Source organism: Tenrec ecaudatus, chromosome 6 (genome assembly GCF_050624435.1).
Source record: "Tenrec ecaudatus isolate mTenEca1 chromosome 6, mTenEca1.hap1, whole genome shotgun sequence".
NCBI classification, from domain to species: domain Eukaryota; kingdom Metazoa; phylum Chordata; class Mammalia; order Afrosoricida; family Tenrecidae; genus Tenrec; species Tenrec ecaudatus.
Window position 1 is genome coordinate 99,852,141 of NC_134535.1, and position 27,685 is coordinate 99,879,825.

Here is a 27,685-nt window from a genome sequence, read left to right on the forward strand (position 1 = left end):
TGTTTTCTTTACTTTGAGTTGTAGTCCATCCTGAAGACTGCAGTCCTTGCTCTTTATCAGCAAGTGCTTGAAGTTCTCTTCACTGGCAGCAAGCCTGGTTGTGTCAGCTACATAACCACAGTCTTCTTCCAACCTTGATGCCACATTCTGCTTCATATAGTGCAGCTTTTCAGATTACACAAACCCATCAGGAAAAAATTGGCCCAGGCCCCCTATCAATCATCTTTAGCTTAACCAGCCTGGATTTTGCCCCAGACTTCTCCAGAAGGGGTTTTTCTCTCCTTAGCTGCATTTTTTCTATTCCTTTCATATGCCTTTTGTTACCAAAACAGGTAACAAATAACCAAAATAAACATCTAAAAACATGTAAAATTTTCAGCTCTTGTGCCCCTTCATTTTTCCTTTTACAAAGTCCCATGTGCCTGTAAGTATGGAACCACTTTAACAAATCCAAATTCTGATGCCAGGTGTAAAGGGGAAACAAGTGTGGGGATGACAGCTGACCGCTTCTAACTTTTCAGAGGGAAGGAGACACAAACTCCACATCAGCAGCACCCAAGTCCAGTTCCTGAGGCTGAGGTCAGACAAGCCTTGCCCTCCAACCTTCTTACCAGTTCTGACACCAGTGTCCCTCCCGAGGCATGCTCTACTTCTCAGCTGGTTTTGAAAATTCATTGCAATGGTTTTGATAATTCACAGAACTCATGAACATACTAATGATTATGGGGTTTATTAAACTAACGAACAGATTACAAATACTCAGCATATAATTATTCAGATAGGACTTCTTTGCCGTTGTGCGCACGGGCAGGCCTCTCTCTGGTCTATGGCCTCAGCCATGCAGCCCCTTGGTGTCTGCCCTGCGAGTACAATGTTACAAAATGCTTTCAGGATTGCCCTTAGCCATTCATGAAGTCCCTCTCGGAAGCTAGAGACTAAGGATAGGTCCTCCCTTAATCCTGAACTCCCTCCAAAAGGGAGTGTGGCCGTTGTTATTGCTAGCTGCCAACAAGTCTGTTCCAACCCAGAGAGACCTTTTGGACAACAGAAGAATCATCTTCACAATTGTTCCTCTGTTTGTTGCAGCCACTGTGTCAACCATCTCATGTAAGGCCTCCCTCTCGTTTTTCTCTGCCCCGACGTTACCAAGCATGGTGTCCTTCTCCAAGGACTGGTCTCTCCTGGCACATCAAAGTACAAGAGACCAAGTCTCGCCATCTTTGACTCTACAAAGCACTCTGGCCATACTTCTTCCAAGACAAATTTGTTTGTCCTTTTGCCAGCCCATGGTATTTTCTTTTATTTTCTTCTTTCTTTTTTTTTGTATTTTCAATATTCATTGTTGGCACCACAATTATAGCTTATGAATTAATGGCTGGAAGGGCTATAGCCATTTATTGATACCACCTCAGTAACATAGCACTATTGTGAATTTTTATGTCTGGGCTGTTGTCCATGGGGGAGCTAGCAAGCTCCAAAGCCATTTGGTTGTTAGTATCCAGAGATAAGCCACATACACACACACACACACACACACACACCAGCAGCAAAGAGTTAAGCCACAGTTTTATTACAGCATAGAATCGCTTCAAAAGAAATGAGTTGAGAAGGGACCACCTTAAAATAAGATACACTTGGTCATTGTGAGATGAGAAGGGACACCGTAAGTACAATAGGATACCCCCTCATGTTTCTAGGAAAGCACTTAGAGAGTTTTTATATGACACTTTCAAATGGGAAGGGGTTGCTGCTCTACAGATGGTCAAGCAACTTTCTAATTAGCTACTCAGTCAGCCTTGGGTCTTACGCATCAATTATTTCAGTTTTATCTAATGAACAGAGACAGATCTATTACAAATGCTTTACGCTCCTCCGGGTCAGCATGTCTCAGAATGTGTCAAGATTATCTCCAAGTACAGTCCTGCATCAGGACTTTCACTGGGTCCTGGCTCCAAGGCCAAGGGGTTTGCCAAGCCAGTTCTCAACAGAGTCCTTATTTCACAGGGTCCTGTGTTCATTCCCTTAGCAGGCAGGACTGAAGCCTCTGGTCTGTCCCTGACAACTACAAGGAACATTAATTTATCAAAGGTTTTACTTATCAAAGATTTTTATTAATTTATGGAGGAGCAAACCTGTGTAACTGTTTTTACATATATTCTCCGGTTTTTAAAAACCTTTTGTAAAGTGGGTGGTTTGGATAGATCATTTTTCCATCCAATCATGAACATATTATTTCATGTCTTTGATTGTAATCACAACATTGTAACATCACTTATCCCACTTCTTCCCTGTATTTTCTGTTTTAAGTTTCCTTTCCCCTTGCTTCTAAATTTTGTCTTTGGTTAAATATTGCTTTTTTTTATATATCTCAAATGGTCGATGAGTCTCAGGCGTGCATACCTCCCTGGTGTCCTTGTTCCCCGTATTGTCACTGCCATCAAGTCAATGCCATAGCATAGTCACTCTATAGGACAGGGCAGAACTGTCCCTGTGGGTGTCTAAGACTGTGACTATTTACAGAAGTAGAAAGACCCATCTTTCTCCCACAGAGCAGCTGGTGGTTTCAAACTGCTGACCTTGCTCCCTTTATAGATGTATCTGCTGTTTGGCTGAACATTGAACCGTCAAATCCGTTTCCAGACCTGAGAGGTGTGGAAGGCTGTAGCTCAGGGATTCCACCAGTAAGCCTGGTCTTTCTGAAGATTTAGCACCGAGAGCCCCACGAGAAAGTACTCTTAAGACCCAAGTGACTTGCTTCAGTGTTTCCCATTGACTCTTTAACTTAGAAGAGAACTCTTTGTGCTTACTTTTTCTAAATCCTACAGTATCTGCTTCCTCAGTCTGCTTCATTCATTCCTTTCTAAACCTGCATGGCAGAACTTCTTTGTGTCAGATACTACAATGAAGCATTGAAACTTTGTTTGTAAAAAAAATTGCACCGTCTCACTTTTTTATGGTTTTTTTTAAATGTCTAAGTTATATTTTCCTTGATATAAAAAATAATTGTTAAAAGTTTATGGTGCCCATAGCTTCTTTTTTGTTACTGGTGCTCTACAATCCCTTGCCAGGAATCGCTTTCAAAACATGATTGCTATTTATATTAGTAATAAATTTTTAGAGTTGCTAAAAAGTTAAGGAGCTCTTGTAGCAAGAGTTGGTTATGTGTTGGTCTGCTAACTGCAAAGTCAGAAGTTCCAGTACAGCAGCCACTCTGGTGAAGAAGCATGAGGTTGCCCCCTTGAAAAACAGGGAGGCAGTTCTGCTGTCCTATAGGGTTGCTGTGAGCTGGACTCAATTTAATAGCAATGACTTTGGTTTGGGGGGGAGGGGAAAGTTCCTTAGGAGTCATCTCTACAGCTTCCTCATTTTAAAGATAAAGGAATAGATAAAGTAGATTTAAGTGCCTTGCCACAGATATTAGAAATAATAATTAACAGAACTGGAAGTCAAACTAAGTCACTTGATCCACAGGAGACAGTTTCCTGAACGATCGGTGTACAGTAGGGTAATTACAACTAGAAAAGGGAAGGAAATGGGATGGTGACATCAAACATCACAAGTATGATCTTGAAGGTCTTTTTCAGCCCCAAAGGCCTGTGTTTCCATAACTATCCTGGAAAGGATCTTAAAGTACTTAAGAAAGCCCACAATATAATCCCGACAGCATAATTAACCCACAAGCATTGAATGTGCCTGCTATTAAAACCCACAGGCCCTATATATCCTAACTGTATTTTACAGGAAGGTGCCCTAACAAATTGTGAGAAGTGTAATACTGCCATCTAGCATCAAAAAAGTTAATTTCATAAGAATATTTTGTATGTTAACCAGAGAGGCCTCATAATATGATTAGGAAGTATTTGGCTACTTACTATTCAACAGAAAATGGCCTTCTTAATTGTGCCCAACAGGGAATGCCTAGAGAAAAGTGACAGAAATGTAATCAGAAAACAAAGACTTGTATGTAATGTGTTAAAGAAAATCACATAAGAAAAAGGTCAAAATAATCCTGTAAAATAAAATTTAAAATTTTTAAACCCTAAAATTTCTGTAATCAGAAAGTAACCCAGACAAATCTATATCATAAGAGATGCGTGCAGGGGCACTGAATTATTTAATGTGTCTCTTCTGACCAGAGTGTTTCTGTAACTCCCACCAAATGCCTTTTTCTTACACTGCTCTAGGTAAGAAGGTGGGGAAGACACTGACAGGATTCACCTGTGAGTAATTGTTAACAGCCTTCATTAGATTGCCATCCTACTAACTAGGTAGAAAATGAAGGGGAAAAAACATAGGGGGAGGGGAGACAGAGAAGGGGGTGTGGGGTTAGATGTTGGGTTACTACCACCAAGAGCCAAAAACAAAGTGTATCCTCCATGATCCAGAAGAGAGTTTTAACTTGGGAGGCGCTGCCAGACCCAGGAATGAGCCTGAGGTGGTAGCCCTCCCAGCCCAAGAGCAAGCAATGTGGGGGAGCTTTGGGGCAGGAGCCCGGCTTGGGGAGTGGAGCACCCCGGGAGCCTGACCCCGGAGTCTGAGCTAAATGCCTTCCTTCGGGTTGAGGCTGACCGCAGAAGGGCATGCCCTGTGGGCATCATTAGTCTTGAGAGAACTTGGTGACATTATTAGGTTTCTGGGGTGCTTTACCTCGGCTCTTCTCAGCGCTGAAAGAATTCACGCGGCAGAAGCACTTTCGCCATCCAGGTACCTTTTATGAGGGAAAGGGGTTTCAGGTGCTACTTCTCAGAGAGCACACGCTATCTCTGGAAAGCGTGCAAGGCCGCACGGTGGGGGCCGTGAGAAAGTTTGCGACTGAAAGCGGCTCCTCGAGCCACTTCAGGGGAGCGCGGAGGAACACGTGGAAGGAGCGCGGCACGACACGTGGAAGGAGCGCGGAGGAACACGTGGAAGGAGCGCGGAGGAACACGTGGAAGGAGCACGGAGGAACACGTGGAAGGAGCGCGGAGGAACACGTGGAAGGAGCGCGGAGGAACACGTGGAAGGAGCGCGGAGGAACTCGTGGAGGAACTCGTGGAGGAACACGTGGAAGGAGCGCGGAGGAACACGTGGAGGAACTCGTAGAGGAGCGCGGAGGAACACGTGGAAGGAGCGCGGAGGAACACGTGGAGGAACTCGTAGAGGAGCGCGGAGGAACACGTGGAGGAGCGCGGAGGAACACGTGGAGGAACTCGTGGAGGAACTCGTGGAGGAACACGTGGAAGGAGCGCGGAGGAACACGTGGAGGAGCGCGGAGGAACTCGTGGAAGGAGCGCGGAGGAACTCGTGGAAGAAGCTCGGAGGAACTCGTGGAAGGAGCGCGGCCCAGGACAGTGAAAGCCAGAGGGCGGAGCTTAGGGTGCGCGTGCGCGCATGCGGGAGGAGTCTCACCCCACCTGCGAGAGCGCACTCAAGGAGAGGAGAGAGCTGCCTGGGATTCTAGGATTCTAGGGGAAGGTGGGAAGCCAGGATGCAGTCAGGAAATGATTTTATGTAAGCATTTCTGACAAGGTTATACAAAAACAGCTCAGAAGTCATAACTGGCCACCCTAACTTCAAAAAGGAAAATCCAATTCCTTACAACCCCAAGGCCATTTGCCACAAGGTCAAGTATGCCTTCACCTTCCATCTTTCTTGTACACTGTTCTGACACCAGCCGTTCCTCCTTTGACATGCTACTTTTACCTTTCCGCTGGGTTTGATGATTTCTTGCAAAGGTCACATAGAGCTCACAGACATGCTCCATAATCAAGGGCCGTTATTAAGGTAGGCAACAGGTTACCACAAGCCAGGATCAGAAAATATTAAAGATGCAGCCACCAGTCCCACAGCAACAGCTCTCCTCGGCCAGTAGCCAAGTCGCTCTAGTCCTCAGCCTCTCAGCCACATGGTTCTCTGGCCTCTGCCCACTGCTCTGTCTCAACGTCTTACTGGTCTGCAGGTGGCATTGGGTGTGCTGCCTCCGCCCACTTCAGGGAGGGGCTGCCAGTGTGTTCCTCTGGTGACTCTTCCTTGATGGTCCTGGGATTCTCTCTCCTGTTTCTGAGACAGCTCTCTCATATGGAGATGTGCTTTTTTGTTTTTCACCCAGGAAGCAAAAGGTGGTGACTTGGTTCACATCCTCTAGTAAAATGGAGACTCAGACTGTATCCCACTTTTATCTTGTGTATTAGCATAACAAAGAATTCCCTCCAAAATGGCATGGGAGCTAGAATTTATAGTACATTGCAAAAAAAAGATTATGCCTAAAAGGGCTGTACTAATTGACTACATCTCAGGTAACTAAGGAGTTGTCAAAAGTAAGAGACCCAAAAAAAAACAAAAAAAGTAAGACCTGACTCTCCAGTTACATAGTATTTTGTTGTGATCTTTCTTTTTTATTATATTTTTGTTTTCCTTTTTTATTATTTTCTCTAAACCATTTTAGCTCTTATATTTAGGCAATCTATCTTTTAATTAATTTTCATATATGAGCGGGCTTCAGAAAATTTGTGAAAAATGAAATTAAAGAGAATGGACTTTTTTCCTCAAACGTTTTAAAGACCCTTATACAATATGAGTAAAGGCCCCACTTTATTCTCTTGCGTGTGTTATCCAGTTGTCCCAGCACCACGTGTAAGAGATTGGTTGTTCTTTCTTCATTGAATTGACTTGATACTCTTGTCAGAAATTAGTTGGCCACAAATATATGAGTTTACTCTAAAGCCTCAATTGTATTCCATTGGTCTTTGTGCTGGTCACTCTGTTTTGATTACTGTTGACTTGTATTAAGTTTTGACATTGTTAATGTGTGAGCCTTCCTGCTTTGTTCTTAATCAAGACTGGCTATTCAGGAACCCTTGTATTTCAATGTAGGTTTGAGGATCAACTTTTCCATTGTCTGCAACCAAAAAAGCTGTCGAAATTTTAATAGTATTTTCATTGAGTTTGTATATAACAGTGGCTAACGTGGACACCTTTACATATTAAATTGTTAGGTTTCTGGGATGGTTAATACCTCCTCGCTTCTTGGCTTCTCATACTGAAAGAATTCACAGTGAAGCCCATTTTGTAATCCAAGTGGGTTTTTATTAAGGACAGGAGAAGTTTCCCATGTCACAGTCTTGAAAGGGTCCTCGCTACCCTGGGAAGCGTGCCAAGATGTGCTGAAGCCACGCTGGAGTTCACAACTGGGCTCAAACAACCATGTGGAAAAGAGCACACATGTGCGGAACTGTGGGCGGGGATCCTGGGTGGCCAGAAGCCCAAGAGCCCTAGAGGCTTAGAGACTGGGCCCTGAGAAGGCCTGAAGTAGGCCCTAAGGGGGCACACCCAGGCGGCACTAATGCACCCCACCCTCCAACCTGCAGGGTAAAACAGAGGCCTCTCACAGCCAGGATTTCAAACCTCTGGCTGGAGAGGCGTGGTTGATGGTATTGGTTGACCCCATTGCCTGAGCTAAGCCCACCTGGGTGATGTCATGAGCCTGGGCCTAGTTTGAGCACCCAGGTATACCTCCCACCTGGCTCAGGCTTGAGTATGAACATGCTCAGTTTGGTGTCTTCAAAGCTGTTCAATGGTTGCCTGATTTCTTTCCAACCTCCTTTATGGGGCCTTTGCAGGTATGGGAGGGACAACCCCAATCCCTAAATCTAGCTACCTAACAAAATCTTCCAATCCATGAAACAGAATATCTTCCCATTTGTGTAGGTCATCTTGGATTTCTTAGAAACCCTGGTGGTGTAATGGTCACAAAATGGGCTGCGATCCACAAGGTAGTCAAATCAAAACCACCAGCAGCTCCTCAGGAGAAAGACTGGGCTTTCTACTCTCATAAACAGTTACAGTCTCAGAAACCCACAGGGGGTCTCTATGAGTCAGCACTGACTCCATGGCAGTGAGTTTGCTTTGGTTTTTTTGGCTTGACTTATTTTATGGTTTTGGTTTTGGATGCTTAAAATATAGCTTGAAGATAAAATTGAAAAGCTAATAATTACACAACTCAAGTCATCTCCCTTTGCAGGTCAATCAAGTACTTATTGTATAATATTCATTGTTAAAGAAAAGATTTTGGAGTAGGTTTTTAAAGGTCTTATCTCAGTAGGATCTATCAATGTGTTTGTTACAGAACACTGAATGCATATGTGCACAGATTTGCATTCATGATCGTTACAGCTGGAGAAACAGCCTCAGTATGTGGATCAGGAGAGACATAATGCAGGCAGACAGAGGGTCAGCTATGGCTTAAGTCACTCTGACCCCCAGTTATATACTCATAGACAATCAAAGGGGCTTGCACAAGTGGTGTTTACAATGATTTAAATAAAGATCAGAGCAGAACCTTCTTGCAAAACAGGATCTGGGCTAGTTCTGTTTTGCATCTGGGTATCTTTTTTTTTGTTTCTTTAATTGAAGTTTAATGTTTATACAATGTTAATTATATTTTAGCTTTAAATATATAAAGTTCCACTAACAATGCAGGGCAATTTAAAAGAAGACAATATAGTTTTGTAGAAAGTATAAGATTTGTATTCATTTTAATCTGTCTTAAATAAGAATTCTGAAATAAACTTTAAGAGTCATTTAGAAGTCCCTGGGTGACTGGACGCATTTGTCAGCTCTGCTATCATCAGAAAGTTGGCAGTTGGCACCAACCAGGCACCTTGGAAGCCGGCCTGGCACTGCTGCTGCACAGCCCCAGCCGTGAAGCCCTGCGGAGCAGTTCTGCGCTCCACACATGGCGCCACCGTGAGTCTGAGACCCGACCGCAACACTCGCCCTAAGAAAGGACAGGGTCGCCACGCAAACCATTTTTAGCTAATGCACTCCTGTTGTGCGCTGCTGAGTTGATTCCAACCAATAGTGAACCCATGTGTCAGGGTGAAGCTGCCAGAGAGGACTCCTGGGCTGTAATCTCTAAGGGGCCAGACATTTTCTCCAGCGAGTGGACGGTCGGGTCCAAATCACTGGCCGTGCAGCCAGCAGCTGACACTTAACCATTGTGCCAACAAGGCTCCTAGATAATGAATTAAAGGATCATAATAGGTACATTGAAAAATGTCATATTTAATGACCCAGACCTTTCGCCCCACTACTAGGGCCTGGGGTCGGGGAAAGGCATGAGAATTGCTAGTGGCCTGCTGTTGCAGCTGGGGCCCGCAGGAGGGTGGCCAGTGAGTCCCATAACCTTCTCGTGAGATGGGCGTGGCAGGGAAGCCCCTTTGTCCTGTGAAACTTCTGTCACTACTGCGGCTCAGATGCCACAGACTCCCCCTCTAAGATGTACTAGATTGTTATTTTGTTTGGGGAGGGGCAGGGGTTAGTTTGTAAAATCATGTTTACTTTTTTAAAGTAGAAATTGTCATTATCTAGTTACATCTTAAAACAGTAGTCAAAATTCATGAAAAACAATGCCTTCAATACTACATTAGCAGCAGAAACTGCTTATTAATTAATATCCTCTTATGAAGTCCCAGTGATCTACATAAAAACAAAGAGAACAAATAAGACCTATTCAAAACTAATAAGAGAGTGACATGCATAATTAAACAAATAATTACCAGATATGAAACAGAAGTTTTACCAGGTGAGGATGTTCACTGAAAGTAGATCACTTGTAACCTGGATGACCAGAAGCTGAGAGGTTTTGCTTTTAATTGAGGACTATCCAAGTTAGGTTAACATTTCTGGGTGCAACATAAACTTACTACTGTATACTTTAAAAGGATTATTCCAGTTGCATTTTCTCACATTGTAATTCATCCTCAGGATTTACAGTACTGGCAGTATTGTTATGTGGATTGTGTGTGTGTGTGTGTGTGTGTGTCCGCGTGTCCACCAAAACCCATGATCAGATATGTGGATTTTCTTCGATGTCTTCATTTAATCCACTTGGCTCCTCTTTCTGATCCTCATTTGTATTAGCCTCTTCAGCAGTTGGTGCCTCAGGTCTGTCTCTTAGCAAGTCATTGCCTAAGGGCTGGCTGCTCTTCTGTTAGGCTTCTACTTGGCTCAGAAGCAAACCTCTCACTTTCAAGTGTGTTCATCAAAATGTCCCTGGTTTCCAAGACACTCAAAGCCACATCAAATAAATCAAATGAGAAGTTTCCATTCAAAGGTGACCTCCGGGAGTTAGCCAACATTCAATGTCTCTTGGTTGCAGTACAGCATATAAAGCATAAAATCACAAGCAGGTTGGGGAGGACTTTACCCAATCAGTCACTTGCTCGCTCGCTCTCTCTCTCTCTCTCTCTCTCTCTCTCTCTCTCTCTCTCTCTCTCTCTCTCTCTCTCTCTCTCTCTCCCTCCCTCCCTCCCTCCCTCCCTCCCTCCTTTCTCAGGGTGAAAAGGTTTGGGTAATTTCCCAATTTTGCAGTTGTTATGATGTGGTGTTTTTCACCACTGTTGAGTCTAAACCCAGTCACCATAACCGGGGAAGTCCAACTTAGTTAAGAATAAGCAAAAATTACAGAAGCAAAGTTTAGCTGGTTAGTTATTAAACACTAGGGTATTTCAATAAAGGGATTTAAATCAGTGATAGATATATCATGGTCACTATTTTCCTCTATTTCCTCTTTTGAGTTTTGTCTTATCAAACCCTCCCCCGGGTTGCCAACCCTCTCTCTGAAATTGGCCTCTGAGCATCCGCTTGGGAAGGTTCCTCTGAGCTGCTCTCGCTGCAGCCCGGGCGCAGGTGCTCTTCCCTGACTCTTCAGTGAGCCCAGCAGTTTCACTGTCTCCTGCCCGGGAGAGGCTGGACGTGATGAAGGAGGAGACATCTTCCACGTGCTCATAACCTAATATCTCCATCAGGCCATCTCCTTTGGTTCCAGCATCTTTTCCTGATGCACAGGAAGAAAAGTCTTTTGACACAGCAAAGAGCAGAGAGCAGTTGTTCAGTTCTACAAATAACAAACAAACAAGCAAACTCACTGCCATGGTGTCAGTACTGAGTTCTAGTGACCCAACAGGACAGATAGAACTGCCCCTGTGAGTTTCCGAGACTGTAACTGTTTGTGGGGGTAGAAAGCAGCCCCATCTTTCTCCCAGGAGCTGCTGGTGGTTTCGAACTACAGACCTTGCAGATCGCAGCCCACCATGTAACCAACATGCCACTAGGGTTCCTCTGTAAACCAAAAAAGTCTCACTGCCATCGAGTTGATTCTGAATCATAGCTTCTGCAGTAGATGATAACAAATCTTTCATCCAATTTTGCATTTTAGGCACTGAGGGTATGGGACCAAATAGTATGTAAGATTGCATCAGAAATACCACCTTCCTATCTGGTTTTGACCAGATGTGAGCCGAAGGGCTCACTGTATGCTCCTTGTTGTTACTGAGCCTTGCTTTCTGTGTGTTGTACCTAGTGAATTCCAGAAGGCCTGGCTGGACCATAGCAGCAGAACCCATTCATTCAGACTTGAAAATTATATTCTTACAGATACTTATCACTAAAAGCATTAAGCCAGAATTAGAGTATGACAGTACTCTATCATGCTATTCAGTCATTTGATCATAGAATCCGATTGTTTCCTCATCTCCAAGTGAACTGTCACTTTGTCCTTGTCACATGAGAATAAGTAGTAGCTATCAAAGTGAGCACTAAGGCTAGAGTTGGTATGCGACAGTTTCACTAATCTGAGGCCAATGTCACTACATATCTATCAAGTGCTCTTTTTAGAAAAGATGATTCTTTGCTCTGGGGTTGGTATCTTTTCTATTTTAATATTGAAATGTCTTTTCGTAGTTGTATGATAAAGTTAGTTGATGTTTTTGTTTATGTTCATTTTGCTTAAAATAAAAGCGTGTCTGTGAGTTTTGAGGGAATCCATTGTGTGGATATACCAAGTGTATTAAACCATTCATCCATTGAAGGACACTTGGGTTGTTTTCAGTGTTTAGTGACTATAAATAAACCTGTTGTAAACTCAAAAAATAAAGATATACAGCTTTGGAAACCTTAAAAAATAAAATATAGTAGCCTTACGTTGGGTTTATATTTTTCACCACCACCACCACCCCCTTTATAAAATTAGTGTGTGGAATCTGTAATTCTAAAAACCACTGAACTAGAGAATTTCCAAGGCTGGGTTGACAAAAATGCAGGTACATACAACATAGGTCCTGTCTTTAGAACAAGTTTGTCACTTACGAAATTCTTACATTTTTATCATTATTTTTGCTAATTCATAATATTAAAATATATTATAAGTTGACTTTAAAAAAAGATGAAAACCACATTAAAATCATTCTATACAACTTCGTTGAAAAATGGAAGCCATCTAAATGTCCAGTGATAAGGACTGGTTAAATTATAGTACATTCATATAGTAGTCACCGCTTTAAAAAGTCATGCTTTATTGATAGCAGTGTATGACATGGTCACAACAACTGCTCAACTACAGGTCACCGCACCACGTCTCGGTAACTGTTCACTGCCCAGCCTCTCCGGGCATACTGCAGCTTCCCGCACTGCTGGCGGTCTTGAGCTCAGTTTCCATGTTGGTAAACAGTACCCGCGGCAAACACCGTCAGTTGCCCCACTTTAGTCTGTCATCTTTTCTTTCCAACACCCTGAATGATGTATCATTGAGTGGTAAAGTGACTCCCATATTCTCTGAGTATTGAAATTACAGAGAAAACAATAAATGACTATTTTTTAAAGTATTAGTATGAGATGTGCACTCCTGTCAACAGGGAGAGGGCTTTCATTAATTAAATGTTTTATTTGGTTTTGTACAATGCATTATATATTATTTCACTTGATTGTTTAAGAGAACCATTTAAGATATATAATAGTTATCATTTCCATTTACAAATGAGGAAACTAAGTATTTTTTTAATAAATCATTTTATTGGGGGCTCTTACAGCTCTTATAACAATCCACATATCAATTGTTGTGGTAGTTAATTTGAGAGTAATAAGAGCAAAGGGGTAGAATTTAGCCTGTCAATCAGGTCGCAGCTTGATGACCTCATTTAGAGGCGCTAAGGAGATAAATAGCTCGAGAGGCAAGACACACACTCACTCCCTGAGACATTCCTGTTGAGAAGGCACATGGAGCTACCCTCGAGCCCTGGGGATGAAGGTACCATGTGGAGACCCCTGCCAGTGCTGAGATGCTTCCACCACCACTGAATCCACAATATTTCCCACCCACTGGCCTGTGATCTTCCTGCATTCAGTGTAACTGCATGTGTTGTGTGAGTCTAAAGCAGATTTATACATTGCTATCAGGCATTTGGGCTAATATCGGACTTATGGACTTGATCTGGACTGGGCTTGGATGTTTTCTCAATATTCAGTTGCTCTTGTATATAATACTCTCTCTATATATATATATATATATGAGTGCCTAGGAATTTGTTTCTTTAGTCAATTCAGAATAACACAATTATATCAAGCACATTTGTACATATGTTGCCATCATCATTTTCAAAACACTTTCTTTCTACTTGAGCCCTTGGGATCAGCTCCTCTTTTTTCCCTCCCCACTCTTCTGACTCCTTGATAAATTATATTATTTTGATATTTCACACGGTCTGCTGCCTCCCTTCACCCACATATTTCTGTTGTTCATCCCCCTAGGGGGTTGGTTATATACAGCACTCATTGTGATGGGCTCCCCCCTTCTCTTCCTTTCTCCCCTATTCCCCCAACTCTCATGCCATCACTGCTCCCATTATTGTTCCTGAGGGGTTCATCTGTCCTGGATTCCATGTGTCAAGAGCTCTTATCTTTACCAGTGTACATGTTCCGGTCTAGCAAAACTAATTATCTTTGATGACTGTGAATTATGTATTTTCTTTGTTTTCTTTTGTAGATCATTCAAGAGAAGTCTTGGAACAATTAGTAGGCCCAAAAAAGCTAAAGCAAGTGACATGGACTGTGTACTGATGCTCCTGAAGCCTACTAAACTGCGCTCTTCATACTACTTTCCCAGGAGACAACAGTCTTCAGAGACTGGCATTCTACTTAATTTAACATTACTGTATTATAACCCTCAGCTAACCAACTAAATCCCAATATTACATGCTTTGTGCTTTGACATTACCAGGCACTTAACCAGGCACTTAAACATGCGAAAGTGCTATTATTCCATATTTGTGTAATATGTCATTGTTTTTAAAGGGTAATTCTAGCATGACTTCTGATCTATTGGGGAGGGAGGATTATGTTTTATTTCTTAAATAGCAAGGTTTAAAAATTACCTGTTTTCTCTTAACATTGCCTTCCCCTTCCTAGGTATTGAGTTGTCAAAGAGAATCTTACCGTGTAGATGACCTTTAGAGTTCTAAATAAAGGTATTTCTTAAAGCATAGTTGGCTTTCCTAGATATTTTCTGGCTCCTACCTTCTCGGGGTATTTAACTGCCCATTTTCCAAGAGCAAAGCTGAATATCAGACTTGGAAATTGATGTCATACCACATCTGATATCACTAAGGCCCTGGTCCAGCCTCGTATTTCAGTGATCTTCAGGGCGCTTCTTCCCAAACCCGAGCTGTTCATCCATGAACTTTCTCACTTGGCAAAAGGGCATTTAGAAATGTCTTAAAATTAGTTGATGCAAAATATGTCAGAGTTTGTACTCTGACACTATATTGGTTTCACACTGTACTGTTTCAAATGAAATGTGTTTACTCTTCTGTAATTGCAAAATTGCCTGAAGTTTTTACTGTGCTTAACCTACCCCCAGATCCAGCATAATCCCTGCCCATGAGCCTGTTCACTGGAACCCTCTAAATATTTCCTCTACTGACTGTGGTGGAGGAATAAACAAGCTATAGGGTACGCTTACATTGATTGTGCATGGTTAGGGGTTGGGGCTTATATAGCCAACTCTTGTCCTACTTTTAATTACTTAACAAATGTGGCATCTTATCCTGTAGAAGGAGCCCTGGTGGCGTAGTGGTTATGCATTGGGCTGCTAATCACAAGGTCAGCAGTTCAAACCCACCAGCCAATTTCAAAGGAGAAAGACATGACTTTCTAGCCCATAAAGAGATGCAGTCTTGATGTGATTGAACTATTTAATGACATATGTGACTTCTATGCCAATAAAACTTTAAAACAAAAGAGTTACAATCTGGGAACCTCACCGGGACAGTTCTACCCTCTCCTATAGGGTCGCTCTGAGTTGGCCGCTACTCGATGGCAGTGAGTTTAATGTAGACATAGCTCTGTGGCACTGCGGCGGTGGCTCCAATGGATATATGTTTACGTGGGTAAGGCCTGTTCCACCTGTGACATTATTCTACAGTCAATAAAACTTAATATTGAATAACTAAGAAAAGCAATAGGCCCCTGACTCGTAAAACTGTTTTAAGACCTAATGTGCAATGAACCTTCTGAACGGGATGTAGCTTCCTAAAGCAGATTGCAGTTGAATCTTCTTGTATTTTTATGATTGTTGTACTATTCTTTACCACCCTGTTTAAAATGTCAGTACCTAATCCCCACTCCCAATATTCCCTTTCACCTTAGCCTGCTTGTCTCCTACCATCTGAAATCATTTTTATTTTTTATTGATTCTTTTTTGTTTCCTAATTCTAAATATTAGCTCCTGAAGACCAAGTTTTGTCCCTTTTGTTCATTTGTATCTCCCAGTGCCTTGAACAGTGCTGATATTTAATAAGCCCTCAAATATTTACTGAATTAGTGAGTAAAAAAAGAAGAAATTCGTTCTGGCAGAGAGCATCCAAGGGTGGCGCTGTGTGATAAGCTGTGAGCTGCTAACCACAGGGTCTATGGTCCAAATCTATGAGCTGTTCTTAAGGAAACAGATGTGGCTCTTTGTTCCTATAAAGATATGTTTCATGGTGAGAGTGGCGATATCGGGAAGGTGGAGGGAGGGTGAGGGAGAAAGGGAGAACAGATGACAAGGTCTACATATGACCTCCTCCCTGGAGGACGGACAGCGGAAAACTGGGTGAGGAAGATGTTGGATGGTGTAAGATATGATAAAATAATAATTATTTATAAATTATCAAGGGGGAGGGGGGAGCGGGGAGCGGGGAGGGAGGGAAAAATGAGGAGCTGATACCAAGGGCTCAAGTAGAAAGGTGTTTTGATAATGATGATGACAACATGTAAGAATGTGCTGGACACAAATGATGTATGTACAGATTGTAAAAAGAGTTGTATGAGCCCATAATAAAATGATTTTTTTAAAAACAGGCAAAAAAATAAGAAGGTTGTCTCAGAGCCAATTTTCAGCATGTTTTGCTGCCAGCAAACTGTCCAAAGAACATCTAACCTGTCTTTAGAAGGGAGAAAAATACAAATTATAATCTTAAGTCACAAACATGATAACACATAAATTTTAAAAGGTATGTTTCATTTGAAGTTCATTTCCAAAAAATATTTTTTGTTTCTTTTCAAAGGTTTTATTGGCATATAAATCAGATATCATACAGTCCAATAGTTCAATCCTATCAAGAAGTGTTGTACAACCATCTCCACAATTTGAGAACATTTTCTTCATTCTCATCATCTTTTAGCTCTCCATTTTCCCACCTCTCCTGCCATGCCCCCAAGAACCATTAATCCAGTTACTGTCTCAATAGACCTACCTGTCCTGGATTTCATAAACAGAAAAACATGTATAAACAAACAAGTAAAAACTAACAAGAATAACAAAGTGATAAAACAAAGAATAAAAACTGATGACCACAATCATAAAGAAAGCAGAGATAAGGTAACCAAGAGGAATTACTGAAACCCAAATGAAGACTGAGCATGATAGTGGGACAAGAGGAAAGTCAAGGGAAGTAGAGGAAAGAGACAGGAGGCAAAGGGCATTTATAGAGGTCTAAATAAAGGCATGTACCTATGTAAATATATGAGGATGGGGAAATAGATCTATGTGCTTATAGGTTTAATATTAAGGTAGCAGAAGGACATTGGGCCTCCACTCAAGTACTCCCTCAATGCAAGAATACTTTCTTCTATTAAATTGGCATTCTATGATGCTCACCTTCCTGCAAAGAAGGCGAATAAGCAAATGTGGTGAAGAAAGCTGATGGTGCCCGGCTATCAAAAGATACAGCATCTGGGGTTTTAAAGGTTTGAAGGTAAACAAACAGCCATCTAGCTCAGAAGCAACAGAGCCCACATGGAAGAAGCACACCAGCCTGTATGATCACGAGGTGCCGAAGGGATCAGGTATCAGGCATCAAAAAACCAAAAATTATATCATTGTGTGCTCACCTCCCTGATATGATCGCTGAAGACAAATGGATGCATAAGGAAATGTGGCAAAGAAAGCTGATGGTGCCCGGCTATCAAAAAGATAGCATCTGGGGTCTTAAAGGCTTGAAGGCAAACAAGCGACTATCTAGCTCAGAAGCAGCAAAGCCCACATGGAAGCACACCAGCCTGTGCAATCACAAGGTGTCGAAGAGTTCAGGTATCAGGCATCATCAGAACAAAAAACCTTATCATTGTGAATGAGGAGGGGGAATGTGGAGGGGAGACCCAAAGCCCATTTGTAGGCCACTGAACATCCCCTTACAGAAGGGTCTCGGGGAGGAGATGAGCCAGTCAGGGTGCGATGTAGCAACAATGAAACATACAGCTTTCCTCTAGTTCCTGAATGGTTCCTCCTCCCCGACTATCATGATCCCAATTCTACCTTACAAATATGGTTACACCAGATGCACACTGGTACAGATAGGAACTGGAAACAGGGAATCCAGGGTGGATTATCCCTTCAAGATCAGTGGTGTGAGTGGCGATACTAGGAGGGTTTGGGGAGGGTGGGTTTGAAAGGGGGAACCGATTACAAGGATCTACATGTGACCTCCTCCCTGAGGCACGGACAACAGAAAAGGGGGTGAAGGGAGACTTTGGACAGGGCAAGATATGACAAAATAATTTATAAATTATCAAGGGTTCATGAGGGAGGGGGAGCGGGAATGGAGGGAAAAATGAGGAGTTGATGCCAGGGGCTTAAGTGGAGAGCAAATATTTTGAGAATGATGAGGGCATTGAATGTACAATGTACTTTACACAATTGCTGTATGTATGGTTTGTGATGAGTTGTATGAGCCCCTAATAAAATGATTTTAAAAAGGAAAACTTAAAATAAAAAGCAGAGAATATTAAAAACTAGAAGAAATCTAAGTGGATCAAACGGAGATCAAATGATAGGGTGCTGAATTTTAACCTACCTGTATCTGCAACAATCCACTTGCCAATGCTTTCTGCGTTATTGAAAAGCTACTGACACCCTGGCCCATGGTCAGAAAGGATTCCCCAAGAGCTTAATCCACCTTACTGCTTTCTTTGTATATGATGTCCTAGGGAGACATGTTAGGGGCGCACAAACTGCTTGACCAGAGACTGAAAGTAATTCCCTTAGGGAATTAGCTGTGCGTGGGACTAGAGTCCAGGTAATCAACTTTCTCTTGTAGTTTAGGAGGCTAGAAGTCTGGATCTGAGGAAGGATTTCGCTCTCCGGAGGAAGGCCCGTCTCTTCAACCTTGGCTTCCTGGTTCCTTGGTGATCTCCATGCGTCTTGGCACATTTATTTTACCCTCTCTTCTGCTCCTCTAGTTGGCTTAACTGTTTCTATCTCAAAAGAAATTGACTCAAGACATACTCTCCACTGATATTGGCTCAGTAACATTCCCAAATGAAATTATAACCACACGCACAGCAGTTAGTTTTGGGGGGGACACAGTTCAATCCATAGCAGGTGGCAAACAATATACATTCTTCTTTGCAATTTTGTTTTTTCATTTGCTAGTTTTTATTGATACACACATATAAGATCCTGATAACCTGGGGCATGCAAATGAGACAAACCACTTTTTAGCTAAGCTTGGTAAGCCATAAAGAGGTATCATAGAATATCTAAGAAAGTCTACAGTTTTCCCCTTGATTGTTAACTCAAGCTCTAACTAGTTACTACTGATTCTGTGTCAGAGTAGAGCTGTACTACACAGGTTTCAATGCTGTTTTGTCAGCAATCACCAAGCCATTGGGTTTCTAAGGAAACTATAGAAACCAACTGCCACTTCTTCCAAGGGGTAGCTGGTGGGTTCACACTACTGACCTTTCAGTTAGCAATTGAGTGCTTAACCTCTATGTTACCTATGTTAAGGAGCCTCTGGCTGGGCTCAAACCTCCAACTTCTGGGCTAGCAGTTGCACATGTTAACCAACTGTACCATCCAGGGACAATTAAGGCTCTAAACCAAAAACAATCCTACTGCCATAGAGTGAGTTCCAAAGAAGCAGACTGCCACATCTTTCTCCCACGGGAGTGCTGGTGGGTTTGAACAGCTGACCTTTTGATGATCTCTTTAACCACCGTGCCTCCACAGTTCCCTAATTAAGGTTCTGCTGGTACTACATGTTATATTAGGCACCTGGCACATCCTTTCACTTAATGCAAAAATGCTTTGAAGTGAGGTTTAGTGAGTGTTATTACCATTCTTCAGACAAGGAAATTAAAGCTTGGACAGTTTAGCCTTCAAAATCCCAGCTAGAAAGTGATAGAGCTGCCTAACTCTAAAGCCCTGGGATAATGTATCTTATCAACTTCATAGTTTATATTCACAGATTTTTTTAAATACAGAATTCATCTATATTTTTAAATTTTGTTTTATTCCAAGACATCATAGTTGTTCTCAACTTTAGAAACAGGTTCAGGCACAATTTTCCAACTTCTCTCTTCTACTTAAAGTTACATGTCATCACCACTAGGTGATGTGCCATCATATTCCTACTGCAAAAAACTGCAGAAACAGATTTGTGTAATTGGCCCAAATGGAGATGCAGACGCAGTTCCACAACAAAGACTGACAAAGTTTGGAAACTTGACTTGCCACTTAACAGGAATGAACAGCCTGTAACTGGAGATGATCCCTGACAGTGGCAATGTTTACGGTTAAAACCAGACACAGCTAGATCCACACGTGGGAGCACTTGATGACCTCAAGGCTGAAATTCCCACACTACACTTGTTGTCAATCCATTGTTGTCCTGCCTGGCAGGCTCCGGAAGTGAATATTCGACCACTTTGTGCAGTTGATTCTGAATGCTGTGTCCACTGAACTGGGGTCGCCCTGGATCACCAATCAGTATTTGAGTTTTGTGAGTCCGAAAGCATTTCTTCAACCATTGATGAAGAGTGTCTGCAAGGTCCTGGTCATAAAACATATCTCCAAGGACAACAAGGTCCCATGTGTCTGGTTTCAAATCCAAAATGTTTCTGGTTAAAATGGGAAAAGGATTCAGCTGGTTCAATTCACAGTTCAGTGTAATGGCCATCCCTGCAACTTCAATAAAAAAACAAACACATAAGAATCAGTGCACGCCAGGTCACTATAGTTCTTAGTGATTGGTTGGAATAATTTTGAAATTTTCCTATCAGTATCTTTCTCTCCCCTTTTGGTTGAAAATTGTTTTTCAAAGAAGCCTACAGGTAATGTAAATATAATCTTTTTAATGCCAATTCCAAAATCAAACAATAAAAACATCTTGGAATATTAAGCTCTCAGGGACTCTGCTGATCTCAATAGCCAGGAACTTTGGTTTGTTACAGCTACACGGGAGCCAGTGACACAGGTGTTGGGCTTGAGAAGGCAACAACTAGTTAGAAGGAGGCCCCTGAATAAAATAAGGATTTCGAAAGGGACCATCGGTGAAAGGGTAGATGAGAAAAAAAATTGGTTTTTAATTCAAGCTTGAGCTCTAATGAAATAAAAACCTTCCCCCAATAACACAGGCCTATCGTCCCTTGCGTCTTGAGAAAAATAAATACTGCTGACCTATTTCAGGAAATTCCTAGTCAGAAATGACAGTTAGTGGTCCCAGATTGGCTTCACTCTGGGATGCCTGGCAGAAACACATGAAAATCCTTGAGAGTAAATGAACCTTTGACTCAGGCAGGCCTCATCGGATTCCCACAGAGAATGCCCCTCACTCAACATTTAAGCTCACAACCTCAGGATACAAAATACACACGGCCATAAGCTGCCCTTTGATGACAATAGTGCATGTATTTCCTGGCAGGGAAAAAGGCAGAGAAATGAACTTTAATATGAAATCCTTACTAGGGTCTATGTCATTGGCCAAGATCCTTGATGCCCCACTCATTTTAGCAGCAATAGCTGTCGCTCCACATCCACTTCCAAGATCTAACACAGATTTTCCTCTGACAATGTCAGGATTATCCAGAAGATACCTAAATTAGAAAGTGAGAGAGAGAGAGATGGGAGAATTAGAACGATTGCAGGGCGAAGTACAGTAAGAGGTGTCAAAATAATAATAATTAACAATGTCTTAGGGCTGGCTAGACAATAAAGTAGAGGAACCTAGTTGAAGAACTCGATCCAACCTTGGCAAGTATTGGGGCTGGAGGGAGACATAATGTCCATCTTCAGAGCTGGAGAAAATGGAGTCATCTGGTCTTTGCTCTTCAGCAGGTATAAACAGCAAGCCATTCCACTCAACTGAATAATCATGCCTTCCAAGTCCGCAGAAAAAAAGGATTGAGTACTTCCTCTCCAAAGCCAGTCTCACTGCCACTGAATTAATTCCAAGTCAGAGACCCTACGGAACAGAGTACAACTACCCCTTTGGGTTTTGAGATTTTAAATCTTTATGGGAGCAGACAGCCTCATCGTTCTCCCATTGAGTACTTACTTTGATCCAGAAATTACCACGCCAATGGAATACAAACTGAGAAAAATGATCAGGGCTCAGCAGGCTAGTTCTCAAGTCCCTGGTCTCCTTTTGACTGTTCACCATAGAGTGATTCTTACTGGTTGTATGAGTTGCATTACAACTTCTCTGCTAATGTACAACTAATGTCCAGTTTGATCACAAAATGTAGTCCAAGGACAGCTAGTTACCAAAGAAGTGAAGATGGGTGGGATAACATTGAAGTCCTAAGTGTTAGCCAACACTTGACCTCAGAACTGGAAGTCAACAGAGTAGGGGGAACCACGGTGAAGGAGGAATGCATGTACATGATTAAATGTCTAAAGAGCCAGTTGCTACTCATCTTCAGCTTGCTGCTGCCCCTCAGAGATGCAGGGTTATCAGATCTCCCTGTTTTTTCAAACCAAATTGATTTTTACATGAAATTTCTCACTGCCACTAAGTTGCCTCTGCCTCAAAGTGGCCCTGGAGAGCAGAGTGGAACTGCCCCTGTGGGTCTCTGAGACTGAATCTTTACCAGAGTCTCCTTTCCCCTCAGAACAGCTGGTGGTTTCCAACTGCTCCTCTTGTCCTTAGCAGCCCAAGGCCTCATCCGTGCTGCTACCAGGGCTGCTGAATGTTAGCACGAATTCAAAACCACCACCACGCAGTTTACAAATTCAGGCCAAGCAAAACATATCTGCGGTCACCTATTTCTACCTTCTGATTCAGTCTGTTGAAAATTGATCATGTTTCCATTTAGATTTGACAAAGAGCCATTCTAATAGATACCACTTAAAACTCAGCATTTAAAAAAATTGTTATGATGTAACAAATTAAAGCTTGAAGGTTTGGCAACACCACAACCAGAGTTGGAATTGCTTAGTAGCACCTGGAAAGCTTTTCTGCCCTTGGGATTCCCCATAAAGATCTATGCCTGTGCCGAACATTTAAAACAGCATACATTACCTCTCAAGGTCAGACCATCCTTGTGAAAGAGAAGCCTTTATCTCCTTTGTCTTCAGAGCCCCATAGCCTCACAGCATTGAGCAGATTGAGTGAGTCAGCTGTCAAAGGGCAAAGACCAGGCTGAATACTGGTCGCCCCTGCCTGTGTTTCAGTAGCTGAGTCTTCATAAAAGCATAGCATGGATACGTGAAACGTCCTAAGAAGACCTTTGCAGTTAAGGAGGGTGGGGAAGGGGGCCTTAAAAAACCTCAAGTGCAATAAACCCAAAGTAGGTCACTTAAAAAAAAAAAATCCAAGTGCAGGGTTTCCTGAGATGAGATTCAGGAGCAACTCTCTCAGGCCTGACCTAGAAAAGCTGAAGGAACAGTGGGTGTTTAGGTCCCGCCTGAGGGAACCTGAGAAGCCGGCACTGGCCAGACATTATGGCCCTTAAGCTTGAGAACATGTGTTTTCTGTACCATTCATCACTCTGTAGAATCTTGGCGGCAGATGACCCTAAGACAGCGGTTCTCCACCTGTGGGTCACAACCCCTTTGGAGGTCAAATGACCCTTTCACAGGGGTCGCCCGATTCATAACAGTAGCAACATGACAGTGATGAAGTAGCAATGAAAACAATTTTATGGTTGGGAGGTCACCACAACACGAGGAACTGCATGAAAGGGTCGGGGCACGAGGAAGGTGGAGACCCGCTGCTCTACGATTTCTCTTCAGGAGTAAACTACTTTGGGCAAATATCTTGAAAAGCATGGCGTAGAAGATGTAACTATGCAACAAAACAAGAAAGAAAGCAAAAAAAGTTCGTGTAAATCAGAAAAGAAGTATTTTGCCTTTTGCTGTGTTTTTTCCTTTGTGAACAGGGAGAGGAGAATGAAGAGTTGGGTGGGAGATGAAAAAAGAACACATCTGTGAAAGACCCCGTTTTTAATGAGGGTTGTACCTGGACAGGGCTTGGCCTCCTGGCCAGTAGACAGCCCAGTAGGGATCACTGTAGGGCCACAGGTCAGCACGTTCCCACCAGAACTTGCATCTGGGAGTCAAAAGCCGCAACTGGATCTCAGGGGTGAGGCTGCCACGCCTGGTGACTTCAGTGTTCTCCTCCAGAAAAGCTTTCATTTCAGGGTCCAAAGGGCATCGAACTCCTCGGCAAGGGTAGTGGCCCCAAGGAATCAAGGGAAGATGGCGGCTGCTCGCAGCCCTCAGAAGACGGCAGCAGTTCGTGGGAAACAGTGCAGATACTTTCCAATGGAGGCTCAAAGCCATCAGGCGTCTTCCAAAACGCAGGTTTGGTTAGAATCACTGTTGAGAAGGGTTGCCCCTCGTGGGAAAGGAACAGGGGCCTGGCTCCTGAACTGATGTCTGCAGGGCTCTCTGGGCGTCTAAAAACAGAAGCAGTACTGAAAATTCCAAGGCAGACCAACACTACCAGATCCTATTACAAGATTAAAAAATATATATGACAGGGTACGTTCTGGATCTGACGATTCACAAGTTCAATTCAGACAAAAGCTCGGGGCCATCCATTTAAGGAAGCCCCTGAAAAGGCATCTTTGTGGCGCTGGCAGGTGAAGCGTTGAGATGGCGGTTCAAACCTACCAGCTGCTCGGCAACAGGCCTCCTCAAACTACCGCCCGCGGGCCACATGCAGCCCGCCTAGGACATTTATCAGGCCCACCGGGTGTTTTTGCCCCATTTGTTTTTTTTACTTCAAAATAAGTTATGTGCAGAGTGCATAGGAATTTGTTCGTAATTTTTTTAAAACTATAGTCCGGCCCTCCAACGGGTCTGAGGGACAGGCCCCTGTTTAGAAAGTTTGAGGACCCCTGGATGAGGCTGTCTGCTCTCATAAAGACGCATACAGGGGAGCTGTAAGTGGAACCGACTCAATCGATGGCTGTTCGTTTGCTTTTTCTTAGGAATCTTTAAAAGATTGTAATTTTACAAAGGAATCCTTTCAATAATATATTTTAAGAGCAGTTATATAAACAATGGATTTGAAGGGAAATCCTCAGAAATATGCCTGTTGCATGAAACAAAGTACACCTTTAAAGCCCTCGCATACATACATTAAACAAATCACGGACCTTTAAGCAAGCACTGTGCTTGGCAACTGGGAACTCCTGTCCTCAGGACGCTTATAATCTAATGGTGGGATAGCACAGTTAACAAGGCAATCAAGCCTTGAGGAAGTATAGACAAAGATTGGGGAGTTACATTGCAGCTGTCTGCGGGGCAGAGGTTTACACATTATACCGTATTTCAATAAAAGATTGTTGTGTCCAAACATCAAGGTAATCAATCTTTAAAATCAAATGTTGAAGAAAGAAACATAACAGCAGGATAAACTATCATGCCAAATCTCTTTCTATAAACATTTCTAATGATTCAACTTAATTGACCAAGCCTGAGCTGAGAAGGCTTGCTCCAAGTGGGGCACCACCTACATAAGAATACGTAGTAGTGAGGACCAGCATCTTTTCTTTAATCATTTTATTAGGGGCTCATGTAACTCTTTTCATAGTCCATACGTACATCATTTGTGTCCAGGACATTCGTACATATGTTGCCATCATCATTCTCAAAACATCTGCTTTCTACTTGAGCCCTTGGTATCAGCTCCTCATTTTTCTCCTCCCTCTCCATTCCCCCCTCCCCTGAAACCTTGATAATTTATAAATAATTACTATTTTATCATATCTTACACCATCCGACATCTCCCTCACCCAGTGCTCCGCTGTCCATCCCCCAGGGAGGAAGTTATATGTAGACCTTGTCATCTGTTCCCCCGTTCTCCCTCACTCTCCTGATATCGCCACTCTCACCACTGCTCCTGAGGGGTTCATCTGTCCTGGATTCCCTGCATTTCCAGTTCCTATCTGTACCAGTGTACATCCTCCAGTTCAGTCAGATATGTAAGGTAGAATAGGGATCATGATAGTGGGGGGGGGAAGCATTTAAGAACAAGAGGAAAAATGTATATTTCATTGTTGCTACACTGCACTCTGACTGGCTTGTCACCTCCTCCCAGCCCTTCTGCAAGATGTCCAATATCCCCCAGATGGGTCCTGGGTCCCCACTCTGCATTCCCCCTCATTCACAATGCTATGATTTATTTTTATTTTTTAAGGACCAGCATCTTAAACACTAAAACTAAACCGAATTATGTGGGCCCTCTGATCTGTTCTATATAAATGCCCTAAATGGTCTTAGTCACCCAGAAGGTATCCTGGTGGCACAAGGGTTAAGCAGTGAGCTGCTAACTGGAAGGTTGGTTTGAAGCGGGTTTGAACCCACCCGCTGCTCCTCATAAGAAAGACAGGGCCACCTGCTTTCCTAAAGAGGGCAGCCTGGGAAACGCCATGGGCAGTTTCCTTCTGTCCACAGGGCTGCTATACAGTGGACCTGACTCAACAGGTCAAAACAGTCACCCAGGTACCTCCCACACAAACAAAACCTCACTGCCATTAAATTGACCAAGACTCAGATGCCCTCAAGGAGCCAAGCTGGTGACATACATGAGGGTGGCAGACTAGTGATGAGATAGATAACAGAAGTATTCTCTCTCTCACTCTCATCGAGTCAAATCCAAGTAAAAGTGACGCTATCAGGCATAACAGAACCGCTCCAGGGGATTTCTGAAGCTGTCACCCTTCAGGGTTGTAGGAAGCTTCTTTCTCCCACGGAGTGGCTGGGGGTTTTGAACTGCTGACCTTGTAGTTAGCAGCCCAGTGCAGTGTCAAAAGTCCAAAGGGCCCAGTAAACCGCTGCCCTTTATTTACAGGAAGTCAGACAGCCTGATTTCTCAAGATAACTCAGAATTACACATGTTTATGTGTTAGCTCCCACCTTTTAAAGCCAGGCTACCAACTCTAGGTCCAAAGTGCTACTTGTCGGCACTAGTGTGCAAGCTGGTAGCCTTTCCGTGCGTGTTAATTATTCTACCATTAGGCACTAGAGCTGCGGGGGGGGGGGGGGGGGGTGGCTAACCAAGAGGTTGGCCACTGGGCCCCCCAGCGGCTGCGGGAGGGCGATCTGCTATCTGCTTCCATAAAGACTACAGCCCCGGCAGCCGTGGGGAGCGCTTCCCGCTGTTCTAACTGGTTGCCCTGCGTCACAACCCATAGCCGTGGAAGAAGACACTGGCTGCCGACCAAAGGGTTTGCAGCAGCCTGGCATCACGTGGCACGAATGCCCTTAAGCGGTTGTTCTGTTCGCGGCCTCCAGGCGGCTACACAGTACAACTGCGCCGCCGGGTTTGCGTGGCCGTCATCCGCACGCGAGCAGCTCGCCCGGGCTTTCTTCCACAGCGCGGCCAGGGGCTAAACCGCCCACCTTTCCCGCAGCCGCCGGCCCGGACCCCGCGCAGTTAGGCTGCTCCTGCAAGTGGAGGCTTGGACAACGGCGCGGAGCACGGACGAGCGTGGGCGTGCCGCCTGGACTGACGCCCTCCCCTCCGAGGGCTCCGAGCACCAGGGACGCCTGGGGAGCACGAGTGTGACATGCGGGGAGGGGGTCTTAAAGGGACAGGCGCGGGGCTCCTCTTCTTACCTGCCGTCTCCAGCGCCGCGCTCGGACACACAGCGCGGGTCCCGCCCCTGCCCGGCCGCGCCTCCTCCCACCCCGGACACGGCCTCAAAGGGCGGGAGAGCCACGCCCACGGGCCCCTGCCCTCGCTGCCAGAAACCCAACTCCGCCAGCAATGCTTCGTAGAACTGCCCCTGCGGCTTGCAGAGCTGGCCCTCCGTACGGAAGGAGACAGCTGGCGCTCTGGAGGGTTGCCGGACCTTGCCGCTGCCCAATGCTTCACCGACCGCCGGGGTGGAATCAGACCCCCTCCTGCGCCTCACCTCCACCCGCTTAACGTCCTTTGAAAAGCCTTCCCCAACAGCCCAAAGCACAGACTCGTTGTGTGATCTCAAGCCCCAAAGCCAGAGGGACTCCCTTTATCTGTTTAACTTCCTATCTATATTTATCTATCCCATGCATCTATCTATCTATGTATCCCATGCACCTCTCCGGGTTTCTTTTCTCCATCTTAGGATCTGGGACCAGAGCACAGGATGAGGTTGGGGGTGTTGGGATCCACCTACC

At 43.8% G+C, this 27,685-nt stretch overlaps 2 protein-coding genes across 2 annotated transcripts in view; one reads left to right on the top strand and one right to left on the bottom strand.

Moving 5' to 3' along the window:
• Positions 1-14,296, top strand: part of AMN1 (antagonist of mitotic exit network 1 homolog) — a 64,820-nt gene extending 50,524 nt beyond the window's left edge. Inside the window, exon 7 of the mRNA XM_075551908.1 lies at positions 13,799-14,296. Coding sequence (XP_075408023.1) covers positions 13,799-13,872 — 74 coding nt within the window. The 3' untranslated portion in view covers positions 13,873-14,296. The remainder of the gene's footprint in view (positions 1-13,798) is intronic.
• A 2,085-nt stretch (positions 14,297-16,381) lies between these two features.
• Positions 16,382-27,227, bottom strand: ETFBKMT (electron transfer flavoprotein subunit beta lysine methyltransferase). Its single transcript, XM_075551907.1, has 4 exons — positions 27,143-27,227; positions 23,535-23,973; positions 21,038-21,168; positions 16,382-20,260 (listed from the first exon to the last, which is right to left on the bottom strand). The coding sequence occupies exons 2-4, from the start codon at positions 23,855-23,857 to the stop codon at positions 19,917-19,919; spliced, it is 798 nt and encodes a 265-aa protein (XP_075408022.1). The 5' UTR covers positions 23,858-23,973; positions 27,143-27,227; the 3' UTR covers positions 16,382-19,916.
• Between the last annotated feature and the right edge of the window lie 458 nt (positions 27,228-27,685).